Here is a 21356-nt window from a genome sequence, read left to right as displayed (position 1 = left end):
ATTCTTCCAGTTTGGTTATTGATTTAGGAAAGCTCGAAGATGCTTTGTTTACTGGGTACTACGCATTAGCAAAAGGATAGAATAAGTGCAATAAGGATGAAAAATGGCATTTGAAATATTTCTCTGAAGCAGAACTTGCGCATTTCACATGTAAATACCTTGTCTCACTGAATTTATCCTCTTTTCTTTACTGAGAACAATCAAAACAGATAAGCCACTTTCTGTGCTTCCTGGCAGGCGCTACTTTTTTCCGTTTGGTTATTGATTTATAACTGCTAGAAGTTACTTTTTACTGGGTACTACGCATTAGAAAAAGAATAAAATATACGCATTCAGGATGAAAAATTCACCCGAAAATCTTATTTGCAGGAAAACTAGCGTGTCTCCCATGTACACAACTTTCCCTCACTGTATCTCTCTTCTTTCGTTCACTGAGAACAGTCGAACAGATAAGCCACTTTCTGTGTTTGCTGGCAGGCGCTACTTCTTTCCGTTTGGTTATTGATTTATGACAGCTAGAAGGTGCTTCTTTTACTGGGTACTAGGCACTAGCAAAATGATAAATTAAGCGCATTAAGGATGAAAAATAGCATTTGAAATATTTCTCTGAAGCAAAACTTGCGCATATCACATGTAAATAACTTTGTCTCACTGAATTTCTCCTCTTTTGTTTACTGAGAACAATCAAAACAGATAAGCCACTTTCTGTGTTTGCTGGCAGGTGCTGCTTCTTTCCGTTTTGTTATTGATTTATAACCTCTAGAAGTTACTTTTTACAGAGTACTACGCATTAGGAAAAGAATAAAATATACGCATTCAGCATGAAAAATTCGCTTCCAAAATTTCATTTGCAGGAAAACTTGCGTGTATCCCATGTACACAAGTTTCACTCACTCATTCTCTTTTCTTTTGTTTACTGAGAACAGTCGAACAGATAAGACACTTTGTGTGTTTGCTTTCCGTTTGGTTATTGATTTATGATAGCTCGAAGATGCTTTTTTTTACTAGGTACTACGCTTAGGGAAAGAATAAAGTAAACGTATTCAGGCTGAAAAATTCATTTTGAAATATTTCCTTTGAAACAAAAGTCGCGGGTATCACGTGTAGACAACTTTGTTTCACGCAGACATACGCATTGGACACTCACAGTTTCTATAGTATTCTGCACTCGATATTCGTACCGTATTTTAGTGTCTACAAAGAAACGTTGAAACAGGTGTTGAAGCGATGAATCACTGATTTTCATGGCTAAAAAATTTCTTTGCGTGAGAAGAACGCCAAAATGAGCCAGGTAAACGGAGTTCTTGTATAAGGCTTTCCATATGTGAAGTCCGTTTAGTTAGTTTACTAACATCTTTGCCGTCGTGGCTTCATATGAATGTCGGGACTGACACGCCCAATGCGTGGTGCTCAAATGTACGCTTTATTGACTGGTTTCTCCGGATACCAAACACTCATCTGCAATGCAATATTTTTGCTAAGTGCATGCACATCAAGCAATTTAGCAGCTAAACACACATCACAGAAGCCATGTTTTCAATACTATTTACTCGAATGATGAAATGTGAGAAATTCTTGGAGGGAGACCCTCTGCAAGAGAGGATAATAAAGGGAGCCCACGATCACAGTAAATAATCTTTCAAACTATAAAACGGACGATAGATATAGGAACAACCATGAAGCGATGAATTCTGTTACAAATTAAAACACAAAAATGATGAGGACAGTAGGCGCGCGCCTCACAAGTTTGGTTTAGAATAAAACCTTCCCACGTGGTAATTCTCGATGAGCTTTGTCACCTTCTGTTGTCCCATCTGCTACATCTGGTGCAGAAACTTGGGAACAAATCTGAGAATACGGGTGCGATCTCTGGTGTGAGCTTTCGTATTCTGCAAATCATACACCCTCTCTGGGCCAATTTCGCAGCTGCGCACGTGCACCTTCTTTTTTCTTTGTAGCACGCTTCTACGACCGACCAAATTTCTAGGTCCTGCCGGCTTCAAGATAGCAAACTTTCGGACCTTATCACGAAACGGCACCGTCGAGACCACGAAGCCGTTCCGTCATCCAGGCCAGCTTCCACACGATATGCGGCAAATCGTCGTCGTCCGCCAAGACATCTCCAACTTGAAGTCATGGCGGCAGCTTGGGTGCCGCTTTGTTTACAGAGCCCACAAGCCGCAAGAACTTGGCCAGCGTGTCTAAGATGGTCTGTTGAAGCTTTTCAATGTATGCCTAAAGGTCGCAGGTCAACGATTGCTGATTGGGGTGAAGCGGCGTGCAAATCTTGAGGCAAGCATGTTGCACAGTTGAAAATTAAGAAGTGTGAAGGCATGGATGAGGCTCCACTCGTCGGGGCCTAGAGGCAAATCTATTAAGAGACCGCTCTTGATATACAACTCTGCTTTACACAGAGCCGTTGTCATCCCTTCAAAACACGGGGAATGGGGGCCTAGAGTGCGCTTCATTGGGTTCTTGGTGATGCGGCGGAGTCGTTCCTACAATCTTCTCAACTAAGGCACTTGCTGGACGCTGAACTTCCACTCGATGCGACGTGCTTAGCAGAAAACTGCCTAACTAGATGGGGGATGATTTCCGAGTAGTCAAACGCTCTGATAAAAGTAGGAGGCGTTGTTCGAATAAATGGTTGAAAGAATGTCACGACGAGAGATTAAACGTCGAAAGGTGGCGAAAATGCTAGCGGCTGTCATGCCAGATGTGAGCTCGAGATGCAGAGCACACGTTTCCGCACGTGAGAAGACAGTGATGAAGGCATTGGCTGGTTTGTTGTGTTAAACAACAATAAAATAGTCCGCAGAGGTTAACCCCGACAACTGTAGATGGTCTCGCTTCTGAACTCCGGTGTCCTCGCAATCGTGATATGGGTGCAGACTCGTCTGTGAACTTGCGTCTTTTGGAAATCAGACAGCTTCGCAGGGCTGACTTCACAGCTTTGCATCTTCTTACCAACCAGGGCCCCTCTACCGTAAAGCTATTCCAATCTGCTTTTCTTCTAATTTGCGGGCGTCAAATTTACGTAACCACCGATGCAAGCATCGGGCTGTGACCAGCAGCTTTTGTTTGAACCGCCAAATCAAACGCTGTGCTCGTTTATAGGAAGTCAGAGCTGTTTGCTTTTAAAGAGAATAGCATTGGCTACACTGAAAATTTTTTCTTATCTAAGATGCAGACAAGAGGCAAGGAGCGCGCAGTCGGGGCGAGGATTTCGGTGGAGCTGAGCTCGAGCAGTGAAATTATAAACGGATGAGAAGGCTGGTGCTGGCGTCTACGATTGTACCGCTTCCCCGTGCTTAGCTTGCTGTGGTGGGTCAAAAACCGTGGTGGCGGTATTTGGGGCATTGCTTTAGGGGTCGGCTGGACGGGAGACTTACGGTGTCAGGCCTAATGACTGGAGCGCAATGCGCTGCAGAACAGCTGGACTGCTCCAGTTTGGGATCAGTGAAAGAATTCGTTTATTCCAGTGAGGCGAAAGCAAACACCGCATGGTACATTCACAGCGTTGGGCGCGGAGTGGCGTTAGTGGTCATAACCATTGGAAACCGAAGTTGGGTATTGAAACAGGATATCAACTCAAAATCATAATCGTAATCAAATTTTATTACTACATACGAGGTTATTACAACATGTAGTATACAAGATGAGGCCCCGGAGTCGGAGACTGCATTGGTACCGCCTGTAGATGATATATACGAAAGAAAAAGTGAACTTAGTTAACGCAGCGACAGAAATAAATACAACTATAAAAACAAATGAGAAAGGCAGCAATTGTAGAAAGAGTAGCACACGAATTAAATCACTTAAGCAACATATGAAAACATGAACAAATTGAACATAAAATGGGGTTGTTTAAACAGTTTCATACGTGATTAACAAGCATGATATAAACTTCAGTATTAACACATGGAAATGCAAACGCATGGATTATGAGTCATATAAAAAAATCATGCAAGGCTTGGTTATTTCAAAAGGAACATTTGGATTGTTAAATAATTAGTGTAGTTCCATTATTTTAAAACAAGTGGTAGTGAGTTGCATAATAAAAATGCGCTGAAATCAACCGATTGCTTGCCGTAGTCAGTTCGATTTTTAGGTAAGATAAGATTTTAGGTAAGATAAGATAAGTGGTGTTAGTGTTGTCTAAGAAAAAAGACCAATTGAAAGAAAAGGGCAATCGATTGCTCATGCGTTTATATAGCCAGACACCTATATTATATTTACTTATGTCGGATACAGTAAGGATATTATTCGCTTGTAATAATTGTTCGGCGTTGGTGTAGTATGAGCTGAAAGTTATTATTTTGATTGCTCTATTCTGGACGACTTGTAGTGGCGCACGAGGAGTACTGTATGCATTACCGCATGTAATTATAGAGTAGTTAATATGTGAATCAGTGAATGCATAATAAAATAATAACAGAATAGAACTCGAGATAAAGGGAAGACCTCTAATTAGGATGCTTATACAACAGGATATCTTTTTTTTATGTTTGAAATGTGGTGATGAAATTTTATGTTTCTATCTAGTCTGATGCCCAAATACATGCAGTCATCACTAGCCGGTATCGGGTACTGTGGCATGCAAATGGAAGCAACAGGAACTAACGACCGTTCATGTGAAGTAAATAAAATGAACTTAGTTTCAGCTGAATTAAACTGTAATCTGTTTAATTTACACCAGTGTAATATGTTGAGAAAGTCCGCGTTAATTTCGTGTACTAGGCACTTCATGCTTTTATCCGAGTTAAATATTGTAGTATCGTCAGCATACAGCAAACAATTGCAGTGCGTGATGAAATTAGGCAGATCGTTATTATAAATTTAAAAAAAATAAGTGAGCCCGAAATGGACCCTTGTGCTACCCCTTATATTAGTCATTATTTGCTTTGAGTAGGTCCCGGAAGCCCTGACTACCTGATTTATATTATGGAGGTAACTACGGATTAGTAGCCAGGCAGGGCCAGCTATTCCCATTGATTCTAACTTTAGAAAGAGTATCTGATGATTTATAGTGTGAAAGGCTTTAGCGAGGTCAACAAAATAAGAGCCGGCATAGCTACCATCGTCAATAGCTTTTTTTACATAATCTACGAAAAGTATTAGAGCGCGATCTGTAGAATATCCTAGTCTAAAACCGAACTGATAACGCGTAAGTATTCTAAATTTGTTGAGATAATTTCTTAGGCGTACCTCAGTTAGTTTCTCGATTATTTTACTGATGAATTGGAGAACACAGATGGATCGATAGTTCGTTAATAATGACCGATCTCCTTTATAAACACTGCGGTAACTTTGGCATGATTTAGTTCACGAGGAAACATCTCTGTTTTAAATATTAAATTAATGATATCTGCCAGAATATTATACATTGGACAAGCAGTTAATTTTATAAGACATGGCCTAATATTGTCAAAACCGGCAGTTGTGACTTATAATAATATATACAGAGATGCCTTCATCAGGAGTAATGGTAAACATGTAAAAAGATTGTGGGAGGCATGTCAAGTGATAATCAAAAACCTTGTCGGACCTGAAAAACCTGAAGTCACCGAAGACATCTGCTATGTCACAACGGTTGGAATATTCATTGCCACCGTGATTTATTATAGTTACGGCTTCTTTCTTGCTGTTCGTGTTTAGGAAATAATTTACTATTTTCCATTTTCTATCAGAGTTGTTCCCGCACTCTAATATATTCTGTTCAAAATAGTTTCTTTTTGCCCTTTTCGGCTAGGCACAGATTTGGTTGGAGTATTTTTTGTACCGGGCTATCAGTTTAACTTTAAAGGGCTGTTTTCTTTGTTTTTTCTTCATAAAGATTTGCTCGTCTTCACATTGCTTTCAATAATTTATCAGCAAACCACGGGTTTTTCAGTGACGCTAGTACCGTCTTTCATTTTTTTCTTGGGGGAATGGAAAAGGAATTTGTGTAAAAGTATAGAAAAATAGCGCGAGAAAGCTAGTTGAGGGTCGCTAGTTTCTCTTACTGTGAACCAGTCTACCTTTGTTACGACTTCGAAAAATTTTTCTTTATCAAGACAAAGTTTGTTATAGTACACGATCCGAGAACAAAGAAAATATTTGATCTTGAGAAACAAGAGATAATGGTCTGTAATGTCACTAATTCGAATGCCTGCTTCATGTGGGAAAAAAATAATGCGTTGGATGAAAAAATGAGCTTCCGCCATCGTGGGAGCAACTTGTTGCTTCAGCAATTAGGCATTCATACCCGAACTATTATAACAACTACAATACGTCGTGTAGTTAACGGACGTTCTGTCAATCAAATTTATGTTCATGTCACCCATAATTATCCCGTTCTTTTTTCCAGATGATAGTGATTCTGACACATCATCTAAGACACTACAGAAATCGCTGACTGAAGTAGAAGGTGAACGATACAGGCAACCCAAAATAAAATTCTTGCTGTCAATTTTACGGAACGAATGACCGAATTCAATCCAAACAGAATCACAGTTAGGTAAATTTAGTGCAAGATCGTGTCGTTGTTTGAACTCTAACTTTGCCGAAACATAGATGGCTGCTCTTCCATGGCTAGTTGATTGTCTACGTGTGTATTCTGACGTGTAATCGGGGAAGCATTATAGATCTGTGTCAACGTCACAGAGCCAAGTTTCTGTGACATAAATAACGGGAAATGATTAGGTCAACGCAGAAAGAACATTATGAATATCGCCATAATGCTTTCGCATACTACGCGCATTCAAATGAATAAGCGAGCACCAGCTGTTAGAAAGAAATTGTTCTAAATCAGTTATTGTACGGTACGATGACATACTGGCGCTAAATCAGTAAAAAACGAAGAAAAAGAGGTCTCTACGTGTTAAAAGATAGGTCGGGTTCGCTGGCAATGCGGTAGACTTGGCTATGGGTACTTTCCCCGGCCTTGATTAGACAATAGTCAGACCACAGGAACTTCGAATTGTTGACTTTCTTTAGAGCCAAAGCCTTAGTGAATAATGAGTTGCTTTGCGGTGTCAAGTGGTCATTCACGTTGACTGGGGCGTTGATTGAAGCTGTTATGCCAAGATCGCCGAGACACAGCTTAGCCTCACAAGCCTTACCAATGAATCAGTTTTTCTTTTAGCGCGAGCAGAGCCGAGCAATGAAGTTCTTTTTGTCCCTTTCGTGGGAACACGGCGCTCAATGTCACGTTCGGCAGCCCTAAGAGGGCACTAATTTTTTTCCCCGATGGTTTGCAATGCTGCTACGCAGTTTTCCCCCCGCGTGCAGGGAATGCCCTTAATTTCTGCATTATTAGTTCTTGAGTTCTGCTCGACTTCTTCGACCTTCTTCGAGAGTGCGCACTTCTCACTCTTCAGACATCAATCCCCGAAGACTGCATGCTTTGCAAAACCTTGCCGAGGGCACCGTGAGCCAAGCGATCAGTCTCCTTGCTCAATTTCACTTCGATTTCCTCAATTTTCCTCGCGAGTTCGGTATTCGTAGGCATATCTTAGAAGGTCGCTCTCGCACTCCAATGTAAGCACAGCGAAAAAAATGCGCTGAAAGAGCAGCAGCGACAGCGAACTGTACAATAGGGACAACTTTCGACGTGGTACCACTAACCTGCACAGAGGAAAGTAATTTGTGTCAAGATATGTCCGTTGCACTGTCACTGCTGCTAATGGATCCTTGTCGAAGTCTGTAGCTTTACAAAATAGCACTTCAGATTGTGAGCGACACACAGCGGGATCGCAGGTGGCGCCGGGTTCCCTTCCACGTGTCGCAAATTGGCTGGAGCGATTCGACGCGATATAGCGGGACCGCAGGTAGCTCTCTCTGGTGGCGCCGGGTGGCCTTCCGCGTGTCGACAGATCGTGCTGGGACGTTGCGATACCGCATCTGCACAGAGGAAAGGAATTTGTGTCAAGATGCGTCCATTGCATTGTCGCTGCTGCCTCTGCCTTGAAAGAAAATGCGCCACTCGCTCTCCTCACTCAAGAGAAGCAAGAGCCATGAAACAGGCAGAAACGTCTTAGAGGAGAACACAGAATTGTAATCAGTTACACAATGAACATACCATTCTTTTTAGAAAAAAAGCATGCGGTATAAAGGCGCCTAAAATGAACACATGTTCATGAAGACAATTGCACTGAAGTTCGCAAAAGCATCGCTTTTACGAGGACAAAGAAAGCAGGCGTATTAGCAAATACAAGTCATACATGACAATATGAATTGAATGAATACAAGAAAAAACAGACAATACAAACATCCTTGTACCCCCTTGGACAACACGGATGGGGGGCTCATTCCCTCTGAGCCTGAGTCGGGGCGACTCTGTAGCCGTCGTGAATTCAAGAATATGCGTAGTGCGCATTTATATTGTCAGAAAGCGCCCCTCCTTTGAAGGATACTACTTTTATACCATTTACCTAACAAACATGGCGGAAATTTTAGGCATAAGAGCCAGATTTGCATGGGAGGGTTGAAACCTTTGTAGAAAGTAAACCATGACAGCAAAGCTACTTGGAAACATAAGCCTTAAACCATAGGATAAGATGTCTGTGACGTGTAGACCTACGGATAGCTTATTCAGGCCGTAGGGTAGGACGAGAGGAAATATTATTTGTACAAGAACTGGAATGTGTGTCGTTGACCTCAGTGCAATCAGGAGCCGTGTCTTGGGAGGGAGTGTCGTACAGACGCTCAGGAGATCCTTGTGCATGGGGTGAACCCAGTCGTGGGGGTGAAACAGGAGGTTTCAACGAAGTAGATACAGCAGGAAAACCAGTACCAGTAGGAACTAGAAGACAAGATGGAAAACTATCGTCAAAGGATCAGTTGTCAGTGAAATTACTCCTTTCATCTATCGTTTGATCCGGTTGAACCGGGTATTTCACTAGTTTAGAAGCATTCCAACGCTTGCCATTTTCAAGCTGTAAAGGATTTCGACCTACTTTACCATTAATTTTGAGCCGACTTGGGTATTTCGGACCAGATTTCCGTGAGATATACACATTGACAAGGTAACCTGGTCGAACCTGAGGAAGTTTGGTTGCGCGACGACGATCTACAAACTTTCTGGTATTTTGCTGTCTTTGATGTACTCGACTCTGCACTTGCTGGCACAGCTTATGAAAAGCAAATTCCGAATGTATTGGAGGCATGTTTGCGACTTCGTGTCGAATCCTCGGTTGATGACTTTGACGCAGTATAGTTGGAGACACAGCGGTAGTAATATGTGGAGAGAACCTATATATTGACAAGTATTCGAAGGCTGCAAACCTGAAGCCTCGTTGTTCCAAAATAGCAATCTTCTTGAATTCTTTGAGGACACGGTTGAATCTTTCAACATGGCCATTTTTCTGTGGGTAGTAAACAGAAGACAAGAAATGCTTAATGCATCTCTCCTTCAGGAAGTTCTGAAATTCTGCAGCTACAAACTGTGGTCCATTGTCGGGCCCTTAACCTACCTAATATGGAAATGAATGGGGATCCTTCTGTAGTGAATATGGAAATAAGACTGCCCAGACTGCTGCAGCACCATGAAAATCCCAAATCATCTTCATCAAGACTGACCAGAATGGCCTAGAATGTGACTGAAGGCATAAAAGCAAATTCGTGCCACTTGTAATTGCAGTCAACAATGACTAAAGCGAAACGTGCATACTCTGGAGCATGATCAAGAGGGCCTATTATGCCCATGGCAATTTTTTTTCCATAGTCTTAGCGGCGATCCGAAAGGTTGTAGTGCAGAAAAAGAAGGTTTGGCAGATTTATCTGCTTGTTGACACGCAAGAACGTTTCTCACAAGTTCGTCGACTTGCCTATCCATCTAAGGCTACAAGTAGATGCTTCTCAGTCTTAGCTTTGTTTTAGTGATGCCTAAATGAGCCTCATGACTAATACACAGCAGTTTCTGACCCAAGGACGCAGCAAGAACAATACATTCTCCTCGCAGAAGAAGATTATCCACGCCGAATAATTGAGACTGTACGAAAACATATGCCTGTAATTCTTGCGGCAGATCCGCAGCAATTCTCCATCCTTTGACTATTTTTTGCTTTAACGCTTGGCAAACTGGATCAGCCTGTATAGTTGCTTGGAGCTCTTCCTTTGTTAAGCATGTTGATAACAAAGAAACCATTTCCTCGTCTAGTGCTGGTTCAGATTCGGGAGAAGCAGGTAGCGCGACAATGGATCCGCAATAACATTTTGGTCAACTTTGCATAGTCACTGGTGAAATTGAAATACAGCAATCTCGCACTCCGCCTTCAAATTCTTAATGGACGCTTTCCAGAACCCCTTGAAGACAGTAATGTAACCAGAGCCTGGTGATCAGTTCCCAGAGTGAAGTGCCTCCTCCACAAGTAAACATGCGAATGTTCAGGAGCAAAAAGACATGTCAATGTTTCTCGTTCGCCCACGGAGTATCATCGTTGAGCGGAAGATAACGTTAGAGATGTTAAAGCCACTGTAAAGATCTCAATTCCGCATTGTCGCTGAAGGACGGCCCCTAAGCCAACGTCAGATGCATCAGCAATTACAATAATAGTAAGATGCGGTTGAACCATGCATGCCAGTAGACGTATTGCAAGCATGTCTTTAATTGCTTGGAAGCTGTACTCAGTATGCTGATCACACACAAAGGCATGTCCTTGCCTTAGAAGTTTCCTGAATGGTTCTGCTAAGTCCGTATACTGCGGGACAGATTTTGCATAATATCTCGTGAGGCCCAGAAACGAATGTCGAGCTTTTTTGTCATTAGGCTGTGGTGCCTCCACAATTGCCTCGATTTCGCTACGAATGGGCAAAATGCCGTCCTAGGAAAGTTATTTCTGGGACACTGAATACGGCACTTTGGTTAAGCTGCATGCATGCATTACTTATTCTGGACAGGACAGTTTGCAAGGTTCTCTCGTGGTCACGTTGAGTATGACCCCACACAAGAGCATCAACAAGGTAGCACAAGGTGCCTGGACAGTCTTTTAAACAGATGACGTTAGCTGCTGAAAAGCGGCAGGCGCAGATGCCAATCCGAAACAAACACGCTTAAAGCGAAAGAGAGTGTAATGAGTGATGAATGTCGTAATCTGACGGCTTTTCTGGGACAATAACACCTCGTGATAATCGCTTTAAGTCCAACTTACTGAAGACAGTAGCATCAGCGAGTCGATGCAGCAGTTCGTCAACCCTCGGTAGCGGAAAGCCGTCGATGCTCTTGTTGTATTTTCTAAGATCGACGCAAAGTCGAATGGAATTGTCTTTTTTCCTATCCACGACGAGCGGATAAATTCATTAGGACACTGAGACTCGTTCGATGATATCAGCTGATTCCAGCAGTTGCAGTTCAGCGGAGACTTGCTCACGGAGCCCTAGAGGTAGAGGACGCAGTTTCGCTGAGCCTGGTTGCACTGAAGCTCGAAGACGAACGTGATGGATGAAGCCCTTTGCAAGTCCCAATTGACCTGAGAACAGATGGGTGGACTCCGATGGAGCGCTGTGCGGTACAGACGAAAGCTGAACGCTTGGGTCAGCTGGATCTCCTGGCATTTGTTCACATGTAAGCGAAGAATTTTGAATGTCAATGTCCAAAGCTTGAATGGCGTCTAAGTCCATAAGAGAAACGCCTTGGTTCGTGACGTGAAATGTGACTCTTGCAGCCTTGTTGCGGTACTTGACGAGCCCGGTGAAATGTCCTGAATGCAAGATTTCTTGCTGAGAATAATTCTTGAGCCGAAGACTCGAAGCAGATAAAGCCAAAACCTTCAAATGTTCTTCGTACAGGGAACTGCTCATCAGGGATACCGTAGCTCATGTATCCACGAGCAACATCACTGTATTATTCGTTATCATAACTTCGGCGTAAATTATTGCCGGACAGAAATTCTGTGCTTGAATTGTAAGCACAGACGGGACTTTAGTGGCCGATTCTGTATCGGTGGTAGCAGAGACAAGCTGCGGTAGAGCCGGGAACTCTCGATGCGTTCGGTTCCTCGAATGGCAAACTAAAGCGCAATATCCCACTTTTCCGCACGCACGGCAGGTGATTTGCTTGGCCGGACAGTCTGGATCGGGTGCGATGTGGTGAGGTGAAGCACATCGGTATGAATCGACTGCGATGTCTCGACTGACTTAGCGGAATTCGGGCGTGGCGCCATGTTGTCCGCCCTCCCCAGGTTGCGACTTTCCGCCATGCTGTTGAGCGCCATGTTGAAGCCGCCGGGTCGAGGGAGAAGGATGGCGGGTGATGGATGTGCACGCCATCTTGGCGTTGTGTCGAGACGCGCCGGACAGACCAGCTGTTGAACACTTGAAGTTCCTTGTTAACTTGCTCCACGCTTCGTCCGATTTCCTCCGCTTTCTTCAGCACGAGGGACGATCCTTCGTAGAGTAACCTTTCTCGTATTATTGCCCATGCGACGCCTTGCAAGATTTGGTTGCGAAGGGACCCATCGTACCAAGCGCCGAACGCACAAGCAGGCGCTAGCCTTTGTAACGCGGACTGCCATATAATGGCTAGACAGGTCGTTGAATTAATGACCACACGCGTGAGCATCAGTATTTGCTACCTACAGGTATGTGAGGGAACTTGCCATCGCATTGGAAAAAGCACGATTGCCGGTCAGTTTTTAATAGTGTATCGATAGTGGGGAGAGAGTAAAGTAAAGTGGAAAGAAAAATTAGCGAAGCGTTGCACATGAAAAAGCTGGGCGCGCATACATCTGTGAGTGAACCTTCGGGTCATACCAATGATAAAGAACTTCAATTTCCAAATTATACATGTTGATCCTAGTGTTGTTGCTTTTGTCGGGAAGTGGTGCGACTTGGCTTTTGTGTAGGTGTATATATTTTGTTATTTGTCTACAAACCTTGTTATTGTTCTTGGTTGCATACGCATGCTTCGCGGAGATTTGTGGAATGTATTCACAATAAACTTCAGTTGTAAGTCCAGCGTTCTCCCTGTCCATTTCTACTTACTTGTGCTAACGCCTGTACTTCCTGGAAACTGTTATACGTTCTTCAAGAGTGCTTCAACTTTTTATACATGGTATTGGGCGACCTCTGCTTACAATGTGGACCTGTGGTAACAATGGGTGATTTTATAATAGCCTATTAGAACAGTCACATTCTGTCAATGAAGTTGTTGGTATGATGTTGGCCAACGGCTTTTCTAATGTAATCGCAACGCCTACTCGTATCACAGGCTCCAGCGAAACACTTATTGATCTAGGCCTAAAAAACAGTGATATTCGTAATACCACGGCACGAGTAATGCTCAGTGGCATCAGTGATCTCCTGTCAACCTTCTGCTTTATGGATAGGTAAACTAAACAAATATTCGAACGTACTTACCCACCAAATAATTACCGCGTTATAAACCAAAGCCAAATTGAATATTTTCATCAACTCTTCTCTGTCGACTGGACCCAGTTATAGCCCGACGAAGATCCTAATATTTTATACGAAAAATTCTTGCACAACATAAAAGAGTTGTATGAATGCACTTTCCCAGTTGGAACAATGGCAAAGTGCAGAAAAGGAAGGAATCCTTGAATGACACGTGACTAGCTTAAGTAAATCAAGGCACGATGCAGAGATTTCCCCCAGTTTGTAGACTTGGCAGTTCTAAAAGAGCATAAAAAAGTTAGAAATCAATTAGGTTCAGATATCAAAAATCTAAAATTCAATACTACGCTCATAAATTTTCATATATCTCCTTCGACCCCCAAAAATGTGGCCTACAGTAAAAGATCTACAGAAATCTGAACAAAATGTACCTAAAGAAATGACAATTGGAGGAACGGTCCCGAGTGGTAAATCGCATGCCAATGTTGCCGATGCCGTAAGAACCTTGCAGGGCTTGTTTATGAGGTATTCGTGCACCACTGCATGATGCACGAGCGGTGCGAGTCGTGAAACGGTTGAAACATCGCGGAGCCCAAGCCCACAGCTGTCTAGGACCACAAAACTGAAGAAACTGCCCACGCCTATCAACGCACACCAGCGCACGCTTCCGGATAACGCAGATAACGAAACGTGAAAGTTCATGCTGCGGGCTAAGCTGGTGCCGGGCCGGCGGGCGTGCGCGTTGACAGTCGAAAGTGAGGGAGTTGCAAGGGAGGGCAAGGGGAGAGGATTTAAAAGGATGCCGTGCAAGGGAAGTGAAGTTGCTGTCCCGCCGTCCTGAGGGATGTCGCCTATTATCTCTGCCACCGTAGCGACGGAGTTTCCGAGGCCGGTCTGAGGCTGCTCACCTCGACAATCAAGTCGCGCGCGGGAATGGGACACAAGTTAGAAAAGGAGCGGGTGGCGAACGCAAGCATGACACGCTTGAATTCATCTTAACAACAGCAGCCGTTCGATGGTCTTCATTGATGGACCTTCTCAAATGCTGTTTCCATGCGCTACAGATTATATCGGAAAAATAGGTTATTTTTCATTTGCGATGTAGAAAAATAAAGTAAAATCATAATGAAAGCGACGAAAATACTAAATCAGTTCTTTTTTGAAAAAAAACTTCATTCATTATTTTGCAAAGATTACCATCGTCCAATTTAGAACTGTATGGGAAAATTGCTTGACTGTCGCGTTAGGGTCAATGGTGCAATTTTTCTGTTAATTGATAATTTTGAGTTTCTGATCGCTCCTGAAATTACTACTCCGCGATTTTAGTAATGTTGTCTGAAAACTAAAACAACCCCGAGTAAATGGCTTTAGACCTTATCCTCCCTATCTTAATTGAGTAGTAGCGGCATTTTGTGAAACAGACTGTACATTCATTAATGCCACTAGGTCACCAGTAATGAAATGAAGCAAGTATTTACATCAGAAAAGACGAGAATTGCGCTTAATAAAGGGCACATATACCGCATAACGTAATCCTTCTTTAAGCGTTAGGCTATATCCCACTTGTGATTGTGGTGCTTTGGTATTTCTCTTGGAACGTCTGGCGCTTCAACAACAACGGCATCTTCACATCCATGACCTCGGGTAATGGACAGTTCTTGTGTGTGTATGTCCTAGAGACTAACTAATGAGAAGCGAACGTGATAACGTTGGCTATGGTTTCCAAGTTTCACCTCACGCGGTATTGGCTATAAGAAAAGAATTCTCGTTCGCTACTTCCCAATGCACGAGAACACATTTGCAATACCGAGACTATGTGTTGATTGGGTGTTGTTTTAAAACATGCTAACTTTTTTCTTCATTGTAGGATTGGCATCGATGGAATGATCACGAATAGACCGGACAATGTGCTCAAAGTCATCGGAAAAAGCGAGATCGCGGCCCTCGTGCGACCGGCAGGACCAGAAGACAGTCCCTGGAGTCGCATACGAGTCAAGTCATAAGCTGCAAAGAAATGATGTTGTGATTTACGGCACTCAATTGCCCTTGCTAAATCTAACAAAGTATATCCCTGGGAATGCGTACCGTATTATGTTAGTTCCGCGATCATGTGCTATCGACTGTAGGAGGAAGCGAAAATAAAAGGTGAGAGACAGAGATGTTAACCAGATCAAGAGTCCGGTTGGCTTCCCTGCGCAGGGGTATTACGTAAGGGGAAGAAAAGATAAGAAAACAAGAGAAGATTAAAAAAAATGAATGCAACCGTTCAAACATTCTATTGATTTTCCTTGAGTCAGGTTTCTTTTAAAAAGCACACCAACACTTTTAAAGCAGGGGCCCTATAACGTAAAACTATTCCAATATGTTTCTATTCCAATTTCCTGACGTCAAATTTGCGTAATCATCGACGCAAGCACCGGGCGGTCACCCGCAGGGTTGTCTGAACAGACCAATCAAACGCTCTCCTCGTTCATAGGAGGTCACTTTTGTTTGCTTGAAAAACGAATAACATTGCCTACACATAACGGCTTGTCGTATCTAATTGGCTGACAAGAGGCGAGGAGAACGCTCAAGTGGAGAGGGATTCACTGAGGCAGAGCCAGTGCACTGAAAATCGATAACCGGATGAAGAGGGTGGTGCCGGCGTCTGCGATTGGTCGGCTTTCCCTTACTTAGCTTGTGGTGGTTGCTGGAAAATCGCGTCGGCATTAGAAGCTTAATAATGACGCTAAAACTGATCCTCAGCAAAGAAGAGTGGGCAGAATGAGGTAGTAAATGTGCCGAAAGTGTTTGAAAACGTCACACGGCCACGCAAGAAGATTTATTAGGCGCAAATACACCCATCCACTCCGGCAGGTGCGAGTAGCCAGCGTCTCAGTGATCGGCGGCCGCAATCTTTTATTCCTTTCGGAACGGGGCAGCCTGCGGCTATTCCGAAAGAAATTCAGTTTTGTTTGGCATATTAATGTATCTTTATCGCGTACACGTCACTTTGACGCGGTGAGTTTGGGCGGTTTTGTGACGTCGCGTGACAGGCAGGTGAAGGGGGTGCAGCCCGAAAACTTTTTACCAATAGCCGAGGGCTAATGGCGAAAAGAGGTCAAATCAGAAATACACGTTTTTGTTTTTTCTGGCAAATCATGCATAATCAGTGTGTACACATCATATCAGATGGGGAGGTATTGCAGTTTTCGTGACGTCGCGTGACAGACAGGTGAAGTGGGGGGTGGTCGAAAAAAGTTTTGACCAATCGTGGAGGGCTGATAGCAGAATTGGAATAGAAAAGTTTGGAACAGTTTTACGTTATAGCGCCCCAGTTATGTCTCAGTTGTATCTAAGCAGTTGCAATTATAAAGCAAACTGTATCTCAGCAAGGCTATAAATATTGCATGGTACAGCTGTAGCTTCAATTGCACAGATGCGCCCCAAGGCTTTACTATTGGTTGGAATATTCATAAGGCTTAAAAGCCGCAGAAGTGTTGAGGATAAAGGAGAACCTTGGCGATTGTTTCGCTAATATGAAGTAGATGTTCGTCGCATCCTCGTGTCATGCGTCTCATAGCAAAATTGCTGCGGCAAATTGAAAGTAGTTTTCTGCAAGCAAGAAAGGGCAAAAATTTTACTTCGACCAGCTGGCCAAGCAGTCGAGTGAACCCCCCTACTTGCAACGTACACTCTGGCACGTCATAGGGCAGACACCTAGAAATGCCGGATTTATCAACGTAGGGAACGAAAGTAGGTGAAGAGTTTTATACGTTCGGCTGACTCGTTATTGCACCGGACAGTTTGCGTCATGCCTTCGGAACGGTAGAACAACAGCAGCGGCGATACCGACGCTCAAAAGCCATGAATTGCCATCATCATTTGGCCAGCCGCTCGCGTTTGCAGCCTGTTGCTGGGACCACCGGTCGCCTAGCACAGCACATTGTGCTGTAACCTGACGACTGAGGGCAGCCATAACCACCAATTTTGTATGTGCTACTTGCTATATATATATGTTCTAGCATGCTCAACAAAGTGTTTCTTAAACCCCCTATAAGATGTCTCTGATCGCTGCTGTTCACATTTGCATGTTACAGAGCTTAGCGAAACACGCAGACTTTGCACAGGTAAGCACCATCGCATTACATTGAGTCGTGCTGCTATGAGCAACCCGATACCGGGTAACTTCCATTTTCTCCTTCTGGCTACCTGCGGGATGCGAGAGCCTACCAGAATGCCTTCGTTTTTCTCGCACAGCTCCGCCCACCACACGACGCTCTTCGGTTGCGCAATAGTTTCGCTCCCGCTGGATGGGTCTGGCTACCCGCGGGGAGCCAAAACAAGCCACGCTAAATTTGGGTGTTTGGAGTATGGAAGCTCTCTGGCTAGAAGACGACAAAAAAAGAGTGGATTAGCCTCACCGCCTTCTTTGTGAGGACTTGATGGACTGCAACGCTGGTGCTCGAGCATTTTTACCTTGCTCAGTTAACGTTGCCTTAAAACACTTCGACGCACCGTTTCGCCTTGTGGGGTGGTGCGGTAAGGGAGGCGGCAAACAACTGAAGTTCATTGTTTTGGTCCCGTGAACCTTCTTTCTGCGAACAGCACTTCCATGCGTGCTGTTGTCTGCCACTGTAAAAAAAAATATAATGGAAAAAGAACAGAAATTTTCTGGAAGCTGGCCTGCCAGAAAATTTTTATGTGCTGTGTTTTCTACAGTTGATTTATTCTGTGAATTCAGAGGGCTTTTTTTTTTCTGTAGGCAACTAAGAGAGAAGGTCTTTGAAAGTGACTGAGAGTTTCTGTTACGGTATGCTTTCTTACCCGGCATGGTTTTTTTTGTGGATAGAGTGTTGGGCTGCTAAGCACAAGGTCGCGGGATCAAAATTCGCCCACGGTGGCCGCATTTCGGTGGGGTCGAGATGCGGTAACACCCGCGTACATAGATTTAGGTCACGTTAAGCAACTCAAAGATGGTCCTAATTTGCGGAGTCCCCTACTATGGCGTGCCTCATAATCAGATCGTGGTTGTGGCACGTAAAACATTATAAGTTAATGTTCTCTCTTTTTACTTTCTTGGTCATTTCACAAGTTTTCCGGTTACAAACTAATAAAAAATGTCAGTAAAGTTCAGCACTCCATGTTGGCTTTTCTGTTATTTAACAGGTCATTTTCTTTGTCGGCAACAAACAGAAAATTCTATAAAGCTCCCTTTCCCGTCATCAAATTTCCTGTGAAGCACATTTCCGTCATTTCAAACGCTTTATTTCTTTCACACGACCTTTCAATGAATAACATATTAAAGAGTTCCTTACAACTGCTGCCAAGTTTCAACGCTATAGAATATTTCACTGTTTTTATGCGTCTACTTGAAATGGCAAATAATTATTGAATAATATTGGTAACTGCATGTGCAATATTGAGCAACGTCATCATGACTAGCATTTTACTACGTCTTTCAGCATGATTTATTAAAGGTATATGGTGTACGGGTGACTAAAAGCATCTTGGTCGTGGCTAGAAAGTAAGTCTGGCATGTATTGAATAATATTGAAATAAGTTCGTGACCCAATCTCTGAACCCCACCATGAATCTACTTTCGTTACTTACAGATTACGGTATCTTTAAGGTATGCTCACCGCACGTGGCGTTGCGAAGCAGTTCGCCAAAAAGAGCTTGGTCGTGGTGGGAAAGTGCGGCGTGCATCGAAGCTTACTGAATCTTACTTGAATCTAACTGGGAGAAGTTGGGCACACATTCTCTGAACCCCACCATAATAGTACTTTCGTTATCTCATTTTTGGGGTTTTTCTAAGGTACGCTCACAGCACGCGGCATTGCGAAGCAGTTAGATAAAAGCTGCTGGGAAATTACGGCAAAGCAAGTCTGGCGCGTCTTGAATCATAATGGAAAAGTTGGGGACACATTCTCTGAACCCCACCATTATTGTACTGTCGTTACTTATTTTTAGGATATTCTTGAGGTACGCTCCTCGCGCCGCATGTTGTGAAGCAGTTAGCTAAAGGCTGCTGGAAAATTGTAGAAAAGTAAGTCTGGCGTGTCTCGAATCTTACTGGGAGAAGTTGGGGACACATTTTCGTAACCACACCATTATTGTACTTTCGTTACTTAATTTTTAGCATTTTTTTGAGGTACGCTCCTCGCGCCGCATGTTGTGAAGCAGTTAGCTAAAATCTGCTGCGAAATTGTAGGAAAGTAAGTCTGGCGTGTCTTGAATCTTACTGGGAGAAGTTGGGGACACATTCTCTGAACCCCACCATTATTGTACTTTGGTTACTTAATTTTTAGTACATTTTTTGAGGTACGCTCCTCGCGCCGCTTGTTGTGAAGCAGTTAGCTAAAATCTGCTGCGAAATTGTACGAAAGCAAGTCTGGCGTGTCTTGAATCTTACTGGGAGAAGTTGGGGACACATTCTCTGAACCCCACCATTATTGTACTTCCGTTACTTAATTTTTAGGATATTTTTGAGGTATGCTCCTCGCGCCGCATGCTGTGAAGCAGTTAGCTAAAGGCTGCTGGATAATTGTACGAAAGTAAGTCTGGCGAGTCTTGAATCTTACTGGGAAAAGTTGGGGACACGTTCTCTGAACCCCACCATTATTGTACTTTCGTTACTTAATATTTAGGATATTTTTGAGGTACGCTCCTCGCGCTGCATGTTGTGAAGCAGTTATTTAAAGCTGCTGGGAAATTTAGGAAAGTAAGTCTGGCATCTCTTGAATCTTACTGGGAGAAGTTGGGGACACAGTCTCTGAACCGCACCATTATTGTACTTTCGTTACTTAATATTTAGGATATTTTTGAGGTACTCTCCTCACGCCACATGTTGTGAAGCAGTTAGCTATGAGCTGCTGGGAAATTGTAGGAAAGTAAGTCTGGCGAGACTTGAATCTTACTGGGAGAAGTTGGGGACACATTCTCTGAACCCCACCATTATGGTACTTTCGTTACTTAGGTTTGGGGGTATTCTTCAGGCACGCTCATCGCGCCGCATGTTGTGAAGCAGTTATTTAAAGCTGCTGGGAAATTATGGGAAAGTAAGTTTGGCGTGTCTTGAAACTTACTGGGAGAATTTGGGGGCACATTCTCGTAACCCCATCATTATTGTGCTTTCGTTACTTATTTTTTAGGATATTTTTGAGGTACGCTCCTCACGCTGCATTTTGTGAGGCAGTCAGCTAAAAGCTGCTGGGAAATGGTAAGAAATAAAGTCTGGCGTGTCTTGAAACTTACTGGGAGAAGTTGGGGACACATTCTCATAACCCCACCATTATTGTACTTTCGTTACGTAATTTTTAGGACATTTCTGAGGTACTCTCGTCGCGAAACATGTTGTGAAGCAGTTATCTATAAGCTGCTGGGACATTGTAGGAAAGTAAGTCTGGCGTGTCTTGAATCTTACTGGGAGAAGTTGGGAACACATTCTCTGAACCCCACCATTATTGCACTTTCGTTACTTAATTGTTAGGATATCTTTGAATTACGCTCCTCGCGCCGCATGTTGTGAAGCAGTTAGAAAAAAGCTTCTAGGAAATTGTAGGCAAGTAAGTCTGGCGTGCCTTGAATCTTAATGGGAGAAGTTGGGGACACATTCTCTGAACCCCCCCATTTTTCTACTTTCGTTACATAATTTTTAGGATATTTTTGAATTACGCTCCTCCCGCCGCATGTTGTGAAGCAGTTAGAAAAAGCTGCTGGGGCATTGTAAGAAAGTAAGTCTGGCGTGTCTTGAATCTTACTTGGAGAAGTTGGGGACACATTCTCTGAACCCCACCATTATTGTACTTTCGTTACATAATTTTTAGGATATTTTTGAATTACGCTCCTCCCGCCGCATGTTGTGAAGCAGTTAGAAAAAGCTGCTGGGGCATTGTAGGAAAGTAAGTCTGGCTTGTCTTGAATCTTACTTGGAGAAGTTGGGGACACATTCTCTGAACCCCACCATTATTGTACTTTCGTTACATAATTTTTAGGATATTTTTGAATTACGCTCCTCCCGCCGCTTGTTGTGAAGCAGTTAG

At 43.4% G+C, this 21356-nt stretch overlaps 2 protein-coding genes across 9 annotated transcripts in view; one reads left to right on the top strand and one right to left on the bottom strand.

The window, feature by feature from the left end:
• LOC135910456 (dermonecrotic toxin SPH-like) overlaps positions 1-15564 on the top strand; it is a 184948-nt gene extending 169384 nt beyond the window's left edge. For both annotated transcript variants that reach the window (XM_065442495.1, XM_065442494.1), the window contains one exon: positions 15200-15564. In XM_065442495.1, the coding sequence (XP_065298567.1) occupies positions 15200-15335 (136 nt within the window). In that variant the 3' untranslated portion in view covers positions 15336-15564. The remainder of the gene's footprint in view (positions 1-15199) is intronic.
• LOC135910455 (uncharacterized transporter YutK-like) overlaps positions 3630-21356 on the bottom strand; it is a 365908-nt gene continuing 348181 nt past the window's right edge. For all 7 annotated transcript variants that reach the window (XR_010567076.1, XR_010567077.1, XR_011507822.1 and 4 more), the window contains 2 exons: positions 7609-7884; positions 3630-3694 (listed from right to left, as the gene is read on the bottom strand). The gene's annotated coding sequence lies outside the window, so the exon portion shown is untranslated. The remainder of the gene's footprint in view (positions 3695-7608; positions 7885-21356) is intronic.

The sequence above is a fragment of the Dermacentor albipictus genome, chromosome 8 (assembly GCF_038994185.2).
Source record: "Dermacentor albipictus isolate Rhodes 1998 colony chromosome 8, USDA_Dalb.pri_finalv2, whole genome shotgun sequence".
Taxonomy (NCBI): Eukaryota; Metazoa; Arthropoda; class Arachnida; order Ixodida; family Ixodidae; genus Dermacentor; species Dermacentor albipictus.
The sequence above is the reverse complement of the archived record's forward strand: the minus strand, read 5'-3'. Positions and strand labels throughout refer to the sequence as shown.